At 40.6% G+C, this 12,745-nt stretch overlaps 2 protein-coding genes across 3 annotated transcripts in view; one reads left to right on the plus strand and one right to left on the minus strand.

The window, feature by feature from the left end:
* LRBA (LPS responsive beige-like anchor protein) overlaps positions 1 to 12,745 on the minus strand; it is a 760,266-nt gene that overhangs the window by 286,652 nt on the left and 460,869 nt on the right. For both annotated transcript variants that reach the window (XM_036887834.2, XM_057493634.1), the window contains 2 exons: positions 10,714 to 10,860; positions 8,094 to 8,230 (listed from right to left, as the gene is read on the minus strand). In XM_036887834.2, the coding sequence (XP_036743729.2) occupies positions 8,094 to 8,230; positions 10,714 to 10,860 (284 nt within the window). The remainder of the gene's footprint in view (positions 1 to 8,093; positions 8,231 to 10,713; positions 10,861 to 12,745) is intronic.
* MAB21L2 (mab-21 like 2) lies at positions 1,819 to 4,693 on the plus strand. The gene has a single exon (XM_036887842.2). It carries the CDS (start codon positions 2,999 to 3,001, stop codon positions 4,076 to 4,078), a length of 1,080 nt encoding a protein of 359 aa, XP_036743737.1. The 5' UTR covers positions 1,819 to 2,998; the 3' UTR covers positions 4,079 to 4,693.

The raw sequence follows: 12,745 nt of genomic DNA on the forward strand, positions 1-12,745 counted from the left end.
CGCGGCGACTGCTCTCCACTCTTCTGCAGGCAAGCGTTCCAAAATGCAAGCTGCCTGTCCCAGGCAGGCTGGAGCCCACAGCCGCCCCAAGTCTGCCACTCCGGGTAAGGGGACTAAAGCTCCGTGTACCAGAGTTTGGCGTAGACTTATTTTCTGACCGTTCTTCCCAACTCCTGGCCACTAAAGACAGATCCTAGGCAATAAATCCGACTTGATTTTTAAAATGGGGGGTAACAAATAGTTCTTTAGAAAGGGATTTCTGGCAACAAGTCTGACGGGGTGACAAGTTATCAGTGGTACGAACCAAACATCTAAAAAAGAACCAAGAAGTCCAAGCATCTGACACCAAGTACAAACTTTCCCTATGCAACTGAATTCAGGTTCACCTGGTCTGGCTTTAAAAGAGTAAGTAAAGCCCTCCCAGGGGGGTTTGCAAAGCTGCATTTGGGGTTTTGCAAAACAAAGTCTTTGCCCAACAGACTTCATAGATTTTTATTCTTATAGCACTATCTGAGAATACAAATTGTGAAATCTAACTAAAAATAATCCCATCTACTTGCTATGTTTAACAAGACTCAGAATCCAAGACACCTCAAGTTCAAATATAAACCCTCAATACCAAAGAAATCAGAAACACTATTCTAGGTTTTGTTTTTTGATCCAAAGTACCAAAAGGCTACAATGGATACAGCTTGAAAGGATAATACATATATACTAAAAGCACATGCATGAGTTTCACTGAAATGCCAAGGGAGGAGTGAAGCCATCTGTGTAATCAATAACAGGATAGTTATAGATTTTTGCAGCAGTGAAGTCTTTTAAAAGCAAGAGTCAATTATGAAAATAAAATCATTTTACAAGTGAAATTCTGCCTAAGAACATATTCAAAATTAGATTTACAACACTAACATTTTAAGAGCACTTTGGCTCAGGTTCACATTTACTTCATTTTTATTAAGTTTAAAACAATCTTAGCGGCTGATTTTGATATAAAAGTATATCGAACAAAATTCTACTATATATAAATTTGCACCATTTCTCGCAACTTAAACATGCTCTCTAATAATGAGCTAGTCCTTGTAACAAAATAATAGCATAAACTATATTTGAATCTTAATTATGAATTATCAAAAAAGGTGCTTGCATTATTTTTGCCCCGCCCCGTTTTTCAAAAGCATATGGAAATCACTGAAAAGATTTATGATCAGAAACCCTCACGCCATATCGACTCCCCCCCCACACACACACAACTGATGCACATATACAGCAATTGCTCTGGCTCCTGGCAACAATGGGAGGGGAGGGGAAAAGAAGGACGTCTTTGCCAGAGGAGACAATCTAGCAAAATTTAGGTCCTTTCCCAGATTCTCCTTCCTCCTCTCATTTGCCTTCAAGCAGAAGTAATTTTGTTAATAGTTTGCACCTTCTTCACAATGTTGATAGAAAAAAAAAGTGAACCTTTCTGAACCACTGCTACTCTCCCTCGCGTTACTCCAGCCATCTCCAGGAAAAGTCCCTTATAGACTCTTTTTCTTCCTTGCAACTGATAACAGAGGAGGATTAAGAAGAGGGGCTGTAAAATGTGTGTGCGCATTTGACTTCTACTATCTCCTATTTTCTTACTGCTCTCTTTACTCCCTTTCTTTATCAAGTGCAGCGGTGCAGCTACCGTCTGCCAACCATGCCTGTCTTCTCTCTCGGATTGGCTACGGCACTGACAGCTCGGATAGCGATTGTAGGAACTGAAGCTCCACCCCCCTCATGATGGCCCTGGACCATTCATAAACTAAATAACTCCAGGAAACAGCAAGGCAGAGAAAGAGAGAGACAGAGACAGAGACAGACAGAGAGGCCAGGGGGAGAGGGGCAGGCAGTGGGAAGAGAGAGAGGAGGAGGAAAAGAGGAGGCAGAGGGAGAGGGAAAGAGAAAGAGAAAGGGAAGAGGAAGGGAGGGAGGCAGAGGGAGAGAGAGAAGGGGGAGGGGAGGAAAGGAGAGAGATTGGGAGGGAAGAGGACAAGAGAGAGACGTCGGAGGGGAGGAGGGAGAGACGACTCAGAAAGTGGGATCTGCAGACAACCTAAAGAGGGTGGAGAAGAAAAACCCTAGAATCGTTATAACTAAACCCCAGATGCAACGCAAGCAACGACTTCGTCACACTAAAATAGATTTTGTGAGGGCCAAAATTATAAATTACGAAACAGAAATGAGTATCAAACAACTTTCAGCGGTTTGCACCTAGAGAAAGACAAGAAGAACCAGCTGCAAACCGATCAACCCAGTCCAAACAACGCCTCCAATAGGAAAAGAGGAAAGCCGCTACAACACGACCCCCTGAGAAGAGACCAGACCGACACGCTGGGAGTGTGGGGCGTCTGCAAACCTCCGAGCGTGCCGCGGACCGAGTTGCACTTTGCTGCTCTCTGGACATTAATTACATCCCTCACCTTTCATTTGGGGGAGGGCGAGGAGAGAGACACTTAACATTGAGTGAAGAAGTCCTACCAGCGTGGGAGAGAAGTTTAGGAATGAAACACCGAATGTTTCGCTTTTATTTTTAAATTTGGTACTTAAAAGATTTCATTTCCAGATTTCTGAGCAATATCGGCTGCAGACATCTAAAGCCTAACCTCTCGGTAACCGGAGTTTTTTTTTTTTTTCCTCACCCTTTTTTCCCCTCCCCTTCATCTCGCCCTCACTCACATCTTTATTTTACATATCAAGAGAAAAACAAAAAAAAGTCCCGGCAGGTAGTCGTCTTTTGCTAAGATCACCTTTTCCCCTTATTTTTTGGAGACGAAAAAAAGGTTCCAAAAGAGGGGAAAGAGCAAGCCGGCTGTAGCATCAGCCGGTCAGCCCGGGTGGAAAACAAGAGTGAAAGTGGGGTTCGGGGGAGCGCACCGCCTCTTTCGCAAGCCGCAGGGCCACCACCCGCGCGTGAGCCTTGGATCCCTCAACGTACTGCGAGACCCCGGTGTACAGCCCGGACCTGTGCCCCAACATGATCGCCGCTCAGGCCAAGCTGGTCTACCAGCTCAATAAATACTACACTGAGCGCTGCCAGGCGCGCAAGGCGGCCATCGCCAAGACCATCCGAGAGGTCTGTAAGGTGGTCTCGGACGTGCTAAAGGAAGTGGAGGTGCAAGAGCCTCGCTTCATCAGCTCCTTGAGCGAGATCGATGCCCGCTACGAGGGGCTGGAGGTCATCTCGCCCACAGAATTCGAGGTGGTGCTCTACCTAAACCAGATGGGCGTCTTCAACTTCGTGGACGACGGCTCGTTGCCTGGCTGCGCGGTGCTCAAACTGAGCGATGGTCGGAAGCGGAGCATGTCTCTCTGGGTCGAGTTCATCACAGCGTCCGGTTACCTTTCCGCTCGGAAGATCCGCTCGCGTTTCCAGACACTGGTAGCTCAGGCGGTGGACAAGTGCAGCTATCGGGATGTGGTCAAGATGATCGCCGACACCAGCGAGGTCAAGTTGCGCATCAGGGAGCGCTATGTGGTGCAAATCACTCCGGCGTTCAAGTGCACCGGTATCTGGCCTCGCAGTGCGGCACAGTGGCCTATGCCCCACATCCCCTGGCCCGGCCCCAACCGGGTGGCGGAGGTCAAGGCCGAAGGGTTCAATTTGCTCTCGAAGGAGTGCTACTCGCTAACCGGCAAGCAGAGCTCTGCGGAGAGCGATGCCTGGGTGCTGCAGTTCGGGGAGGCTGAGAACCGCCTGCTGATGGGCGGCTGCCGAAACAAGTGTCTCTCAGTGCTGAAGACGCTGCGGGACCGCCACCTGGAGCTGCCAGGCCAGCCGCTCAATAACTACCACATGAAGACGCTGCTGCTGTACGAGTGCGAGAAACACCCGCGGGAAACGGACTGGGACGAGGCGTGCCTCGGCGACCGGCTCAACGGCATCCTGCTGCAGCTCATCTCCTGCCTGCAGTGCCGCCGCTGCCCTCACTACTTTCTGCCCAACCTCGACCTTTTCCAGGGCAAGCCCCATTCGGCCCTGGAGAGCGCTGCCAAGCAGACCTGGAGGTTGGCCAGGGAAATTCTCACCAATCCCAAAAGCCTGGACAAACTATAGGGTGCTGGGGACTGCTTGAAAAGCGACACAAACGGGAATGCTCTCAGACACACGACACACACACCTCAGCGACCAACAGCGGAAACTCCGGACACAAACTTTTATGTAAGCCACCTGAAAGAAACAGGAACCAGGCAGAAGACTTTAACTAATTAACAAGCAAACGGAGAGCAAACCAACCAAACAAGCAAAAATCACATTCTTGCACAAAAGTGAACGTTTTCTTCCAAACAATGTGAATTTAAAAGGTCACACAAAAGAAGCAATCGGGCTTTGCAACCACAAAGTGAAACCCAAGGTACATTTTCAAATCAATGTATAGTTTCTCCCCGTTTCCTTTCTGCTGTCTTCTGCCTTTTTTCTCTTTCTCTCTCCCTCTGTCCCTCCCTCTCTCTCTCTCTCTTTTTTTTCTGTTTTGGGTTGCCTGAATGTTGTCACCAAGTGAAAAAAAAGTATTTAATTATATGTAAAATTTCTCTTTTAAAAAAAGTTTTGATGATGTTAAATGTATCACAGTGCCAATGTCAGATTGTGCCCCTCCCTCTCTTGCACCTCCACCCTCACCCTAAGCAGTCTTGTTGGAAACAGTAATAAAAATATTACTTTACATTGTAATTGACTGTGGATTGTTCTTAAATGAAGGCAGGTGAGATCACAATTTATACTTTACAGTGTTAAAGATGGGAACTTGAGGAACTAAATGCAAGAAGCTTCCATTTGAACTCCAATTTGCAAAATTTACAAATACAGCACATTTTATAGATTTCATACAAGTTCTCACCAAAATCCTTAGAAAGGGGGAAATACTAATTTTGCCTAGCTGAATACATTTGTTCTGTAGATTTTAAGATTAGAAGTAATATTTCACACTTGAAAAAACAGATTTTTGAATGGGAGAACAGATTTTGATAAGAACTTTTTAAACAGAAAATAATTATTTCACATTAAAAATTAAGAGATTTGCTTTTTCATGCTGTAACTTTAGAAAACCCACTCTGAGTCTGAAATTCAAAGGAAATATTTATGGATCTCTTCTGAATAGTTAACACAATCAGTTGATATTTTTCCTTAAGTTATTCCCCCTTTTTGAGCTTGAAGTAATAAAAATTCAACAACTGAATCAACCATATTAAAAAAGAAAAAACTGGTTATAGCAATATTCCTTCCTCAGGAAATGGTGATATGAACAATCCAGATTAATAAATTACTTCAGCTTTTAAAATGGCTTAGTTTTAAGTGCAAAAACTATGATCTTTTTTTAAAAAAGTCAAATTCCCAGAATTATTCAGAATCATTCTGAAACTGCTTATAGGCAATTTAAAACAAAAAAAGGTTTGTTATTATTTTTATGACTTAAGAAATATTACTGTTTCAAGAATTTACAAATAGGACAAGTGTGTTCCTCTTCCTTCTGCTTTTCTAAGGTAATATTCCAACATACTCATTTCAATGTGCAACTTTAACAAAGGTTTCTTTTTAATACATGGAAATAACTGATTCAAAAATAAAATAATTAGTAAAACTGAAAGCACCCCAAAGAAACTGGTTTGTCTATTTTATGTTTGAGGTAACTATATGCTTCATTAGATATGCTAATGATGAGACACAGGTACAGCATATATGTCAGCTGTTACCCTTTAGATTTAAATTTTATTCTTTGAATTAGCCTAGTTTTTAATTAATTGAGAAAATCCATGAATGAGAGATATAAAGATGTTCTGAAAAGCAATTTTAAAGATCAGAGGAAGAAGTTTGAGTGGAGGTGGGAGTGTATGGAGGGATGAGCAGCAGGATAGCAGAGATGGATGAAAAATAAGGGAGGTTTAGGGCCCTGATGCCTAGGTTCACTTGTTCCCTGGTAAAAATTCTCTACCAAAAATACTTCTCTGTTGAAAATATAAACTTTGTATCTTAACAGTTCTGAAATCATTTCCACTCTTTCCACTTTTATCTTTTTCTGTCTCTCTTTGTGTAGAAGTAAAACAAACTCACTATAATACTAAATGGTTCAGACAACTATACACATTTTTTAAATAATAAAAATGAATTTTTTCTCTGGGTAAAATGTTCTGATTTTTAGGAACATAAGTAAAGCAAGTAATAGGTGCTTACATTTACAAAGAAATGATTTAAGGGCACAGTGTTTACTTCAAAAGATAAAAATGACATCTTAAAATGATCTATTTTTTTCACTCACAAAAGTGTTGATAGCATTAGACACATATCTCCAAGGGAAGAAAGTTTTTAAAGTCCTGACAAGAAGAAATAAAAATTCCCCAAATTTGGTATCTTTTTCCCTCCTCACCTAATTCAATGCAGGTATCACCAACAGAAAACAAAACAAAACAGAACACTGCAACACAAGTGTCCTTATTTACAAAATACCTTAACCAACATCTATACAAAATCAAAAATTCTTCTAATAATTGGCTAAAAAGTTTTAAGGATATAAATTACCAGAAGTTTTGCTTTCTGGTAATACTTGCTTTGCTGATAATATTAGGCACAATGCAGTGGTATAAGACAATTTCTGTGATGAGAAATTTCTGTGATGCATAAGCAAATGGGAAAACATTTAAGGAAGCTGCACAGAATAAGATAGGAGGGAAATAAAAGTTATTACTTACCCCAAAAGGAGTAAAAAACTTCAGAGAAGCTAATTACAAAGACTGGCAGAAGAGTCTCACTATTGAGAACAATTATATTAAATACCTTTAAATTAAATCACATTTTAGATTTTAAGCCATGTATGCCCAAAAGCATAACAGAATGATCTGAAATAAATGTCAGCCTCTCAAACTCAAAAACTACCGTAAGTTACAGTTAAAGTAATTTTGGTTACTTCCTTTTCCTAAAGAAACTAAAATACATTTGCAGACATTTCAGTCATTCAATAAAATAGAAAATTTTTCTGGTTGATGTAATTTCAGAATTAGAACTTTCTTTACATTGGATTAGCTGAGTTATCAAGCTCAAAATAATCAGTTCCATCATAGTCTTCCTTTCATGCATTCTATGAAATCCTATCTTAATAAAGGCAGCGATTTTGAAATAAAGTGTTAGAAACATGCATAATACAAGAGGTCATTTGCTTGTAGTTTTTAATAAAATTATATTATTTCATCAAGAACTAATTTGAAGTACTTCTAAATCACTAAAATTTAACAATTCACACTATCACAAAACCAAAGAATCTCCTACAAATAAACTCAGAATATATGTGTGCATGTGTACATATGTACACAACACACACACAAGCTTTCAGCCTGTAAAATAAATTACTCCATTTTTTAAACCACTTCTTTTTCCACAGGTTGCTTATTTTGCCCATTTTGAGAGAGACTGTTTCTTCTCAGAACAAACTCTACCATTCACTTTCACGAAATATAAACCTAATTTTTGCTTTATGGCTGTGCCACAAATGTTTCTTAGTAAAATAATGTTGCCAAGGTCTGAAAACTAATCAGAAATACATTTTAAAGGGGAAATTACATTTTCATTTAAGAATAGGAAATTATGCAGTGCCTTGTAAAATCAACTATAGGTAATGGGAAACAGAGGTATCTCACACACACACAAGACAGGCTTGCGTGCACAACAGAGTAGTAAGTCATGAGGACAAAGCAAGGAGAGTGATACACTGGTATTATATCTAGAAATATCAAAGCTAAACAAAATAATTCTACTCTCAATCTCATTGAATTTTGTACCTTAATTTCACCCTGGGCCCTGTGAGGCAAAATGTTTATAGATGATTCTCCCTAAGGTTCTCCCCCAAACCCTGAATGAGCTAATGATAAATGCAATTAAGTGGAAATCGTTTTTGAATCTAAATGAACTTCAGTAATCTAACTAGCTGGTAAGTTGCCTTGCATACAGGCAGAGGCAGTTCAGCAAGAAATTCAAATTAAGTCTGTCAGATTTTACCAAGGCCAATCCTACACCACAGCAGCCCACAATTCCATCATAAGAAAAAAAAAAATTCCACAAAAATCAAACCCACTCCTCAGCTCACCTTGGGGTCGATTCTCTTGAAGGTAGAGTCCTCTTCATCCACCTCAAAATAGAGTTCAGAGGAGGTGACAGAAAGAGTGCCCTTTACTACAACAGAGGGGGCCACAAGCTGAGCTGGTGTACTCAGGCTAACAGGACCTGCCAAAGGAAAGACATGCCACACAAGTTGGAATGACGTTTTTCAAAAAAATCAAATAGATGCAAGCAGCAATTTTATTTAACTTTTAAATTCTCACCCCTAGGACCAAATTGCCTCCCAACTCCTCCTAACATAAATTCTGTTCACCCCAAATCTTCCTCCAAAAATGCAAAGTTAGTATTCTCATAGTAAGAGATTTATAATAGGGGATTAAAGATAACCATAATCTAGGATGCAATTATTTTACAGGGAGTCTGCAAAGCTTTGGTCTAATCTCCTGGTAAGGTGGCTCTGCCTAAATAAGTCCATCCACATTCCATTTAGAAAACAAGCCTCAGGCTATCAAACAACATGGAACAACAACTAGGAGCAAGAGAGACTCAATAGGCTTCCAAGGCCAGAGGTTAGCTGAGAGTTTGGCTGAGGCATGATTACAAAAAGATCACCAGCTTATTAGTGAACCGAGAAACGGTATATACCATATTCTCTGATAAAGACTTTGTGCCAGATTGACACAAAAACCTCTTCCATAACCACTTCACCCCAGGAAAGATTCGTAAAAATACTTATTTTCTGAGCCACTGTTAAATATTGTTCAATGCTTCCAAATCTAATATTAGTGTAGTTCAGGGACTCTGGGAGTAAACAGCTGGAGGGTGGATTTCCAAGTGAATGAATTTTTATTGGAATAATCAAATCTCCACAGGGCTTATCAAAGAGACAAATCAGCCTGCTACTGAAGACAATAGATTCACTACAGATAGAAGAGCATAAAGTATATTAGAGCTAAATGTAAAATAAGGACTAAAAATAGTAATTATATATTTCTGTAGCGAAAGATGTACTAAGAGTTTGAAATCACATTTCAATTCCTCATTGTACAAATCCTATAGGTGAAAAAAATAGCAAGAGAATATTAGCACTTGTAGTTCTGAATTAATATAGTGCCTATAAATACACTACACCTATTCAGGTAATCAATGGGTGAATAAGTGTTTCAAAATTCAGATGAATTGACATTTCCATCGATTGTTAGAAGGGTGTTGGTCTTTAATCTCACATCAATCTTAATGTGTGCCAGTAGGACAATAGAAGGGATGCTCTGCAGAGATCAGAGCAGGTTTTGCCCTCTATTCCCAATGTACAAATACATTGTGTTTACAGATGGGCAGCAGATAGCTGCAGAACAGCCATGATTTCCCAAAGCTCGTCCCTATAAATGGATGAAATAAGCAGCTATGTGTTCTTTTGCTGTCTCCTTTGCCCTCTGTACATTAGCATGTAATCCTGAGAAGAAATAACATTTTTTCAATCACTCTCAGACATTCAATTACAGGGTAAGCAGACAGCTGCAGGAGCTAGGGCAGCCTAGGTCCTACAGAAGACCCCTGACAATTTCCACTTCATTTCTAACCCACACCACTTTATTAGTGTGGATTACTTCTTAATCCTATTGCCATTGTCAAGATTATATAATTAAACTCCCCTTTCACCTCTATTACTGTATGAATGTATTACTAGAATAGAAGCAAAATAGAGGAGGAAATGGGTAAATGAAGGTGAAGGAAAAAGACTGGAGACTAGCAGTGTCCACCTTACTCTCTATTCCTGCCCCAAAGCCCTTAACAGTATGCTCCAATTAATTTTCCTTTAAATAGAGGTTTATGGTCCTCAGAGAAGATATCATCATCTAATTTTGCTTCTCATCATCATTCAATGCATGGAAACACAGGTTGCAGATATGTCAGTAAATAATAGACTTCTGGTGCCCTTTTCTCCTAAATTAAAATTATCAAAATAGAAGATTACATAGTTTTCAGCTAGAGAAATTGTTGAATCTTTCAGACTTTCCTCCTTGAGGGACAGAGCCAGAGGTGTTAAAGAAAGAAAAGCTGTTTAATGAATGACTAAAATTTCAGGCTAAACAAGAGAATTTTTCCCATAAGGGATGTAAAACTGAAAATCTGCAGCGTGCAAATCAAAATTCCTACATCGGGTAAAATATGTGAATCCTGTGAAAAGCTTTCTTAGGATGGATTTTTTGAGAGGGGTAAATGTATATGTCACATGTACACTAAGACCTGTATATCAAAGCAAATAGCTCATCTGCTTCCAAGCTTTATTTACAAAACAACTGGTATTATTTTACTTACAGCTCTCATTTTATAAAGATTAGGTAACTCCCTTAGGATGGGCAAAGCAATTCTGTTGTTACTGCTTTCAAACTTTTTTCTTTTTCAGTACAATTATTCATAAAGGAAAAAGATGAGTAGGGTTAAGAGACTTAACAGGATGGAAAAAATAAAGGGGAACCAGTGTTGAAGATGAAGGGGAAAGTGTTTGGCAGAACAAAAACAATCTTTATTTAATGTAATTGTGGGTGTAAACTTGGTAGTCCTACTGGTCACAGCTGAAAAAGTAAGTAATTAGATGCTCATTGGCCCAGATGTAGCTGAAATATCTGCATGACCACTGAATTTACCGGCAAGATTCTCTAAATCTTTCTCGTCCACGGATGACAGAGTATCGTCGTCGCCTTCCAGGAGGACCTCGTTTTCTGAGTTCTGATTTCCTAAAGCCTGACTCTTGATGGACTGTTTTCCTTTAGCAAGGATATCTTCATCTGCAGCTGAAATGAAAAGGAAACAAAGCTGTCCATCAGCTCTGGGAAGAGCACTTGGCAGAGGGGCAGGGAGCTGAGGTAAGGATAGGTGGCCAAAAATGGTCATTTTTACAGAGTATCCACGATGGCGAAAGTGGCTGGGATGGCACACATGCTCCTCCAACAAACGTTGATTCCCCAGGCCTAGTCTAACGTTTCCCTGAACAAGCACCCTAATCCCATTAAATCTGACCCTTGCACTGCTCAGCGAACCATTTATTTACTTATAGTCAGGGCAGGAGAGTGTTCAAAAGCAGCACATTTTTATGGAAATTTGCTAGTAGAAAAAAAGCAGAACCTAATTTTGGAAACAATACCTGCTTAACACGGGAAAATATGAAAGACGGATTCTTTCCTGTAAACAATGTCATACTGAGAAACGTTTTTGAAATGGTGGGCAGGGGCTGTGGAGGAGAATCCACAAGGAATAAGGGTCAGAGCTAAGGGGATACGCAGCCAATGAGAATTTAGGCCAGATACCGAAGCTGTGTCTGACGCCAATAAGGCTACAGCAGCTCTTGGAAACGGCTTTCTCTTCCTCTTTACTCCATCCTCCTCCTTTTCTTCATAGTGCCCTTGCCCACATTTCACCTCACCCGCACCCCCACTGCAGCCCTTATACAAATACCCAAGAGCAAGGCAGTGTGGCAAGGAGGCGAGGCTCAAACACTACCCCAGCCGCCATGTGTTTCAACTAGAGGGCTAAGACACCCCGGGAGCAACCCTAACAGAGAGCCAGGGAAGAGAGGCGTGCGGCCGAAGGGCCTCCCGCCGCCGTAACTGGAGCGGCCGTCGCGAGCCGCAGTACCAGATCCAGAGGCACAGCGACAAGGCGGCGGAGAGGGCGGCAAGGAGGGAGAGGGCACAGCAGGACTACGGAGTGAAGCGCCGCTCTGCGGAGCGCAGCCCGCAGGGCGGCCGGGAGGAGGAGCGGAGGTGCGGCTGAAAGGAGAAAACACTCAAAGTCAAAATTCTGACTTCAAAACCCTGTATCATTCCAGGGTGACTCCCACTGCTGTGGGCAGTTTCCTCCTTAAGAAGCACATAAAAGCAGATACTAACTTCTAGATTGTGATTTTTTAAAGTTCATAGCGTCAGATGAGGGAAAGCTCGGAATCTCTGCTGCGCTCCCGACATCCCCCGTTTCCAGCTAGGGAAACCCCAGAGGCGAAGCACCTGATCCACCCAGGCAAGTAGCTATTGATATGGAAATCAGATGGCTAGGCTTTTTGCTCCACTGCAGTTTGTGCTTAGGCCTCAAATCCAGAAAGGATAAAGCATTCAGTTTGCAGAAACATAGCTAGTATTTATCTATAAAATTTATTCTAAACAGCTAAACTACATGTATGTTACCAGGTTAACTTGACAAAAGAAAGCTTTTTTGAGTTTAATATATATGGTTATGGATAATGTTAAAGGTAAAAAGTTAATTTTTGTCATATTTATTGTGAGTTCACCATGCATATAATTTATATGCAATACTCATGGCACTACTTGAAAAAGTCTAGCAGTTTCCTATTAAGTGAGGAAATCATGGGAAGAAGCTTTCTATATTTAGCTTTGAATACCCTCTGAGGATAAATCAAATCATATTTTCATTCATATCACATACAGCATAGTAAGCTGTACACATAGGAAGGTCTTGATAAATATTTGAAAAATGAAGTATCTAATTAAAATGGCTTTTTTTAAAGCTACAAAGAAATACATCAAAAAACACTAATTTTTATGAAAGTCACAGTTTAAGTTTTTATATCATTGCTTATATGTCAAGTATTTATATATGAAATCATAAACATTGCCATAAGGCCCAAACAAGAGCTTTCCCAATTTACAATCAGTTTTACTCAAA

Source organism: Manis pentadactyla, chromosome 1 (assembly GCF_030020395.1).
Source record: "Manis pentadactyla isolate mManPen7 chromosome 1, mManPen7.hap1, whole genome shotgun sequence".
In the NCBI taxonomy this organism is placed as follows: Eukaryota; Metazoa; Chordata; class Mammalia; order Pholidota; family Manidae; genus Manis; species Manis pentadactyla.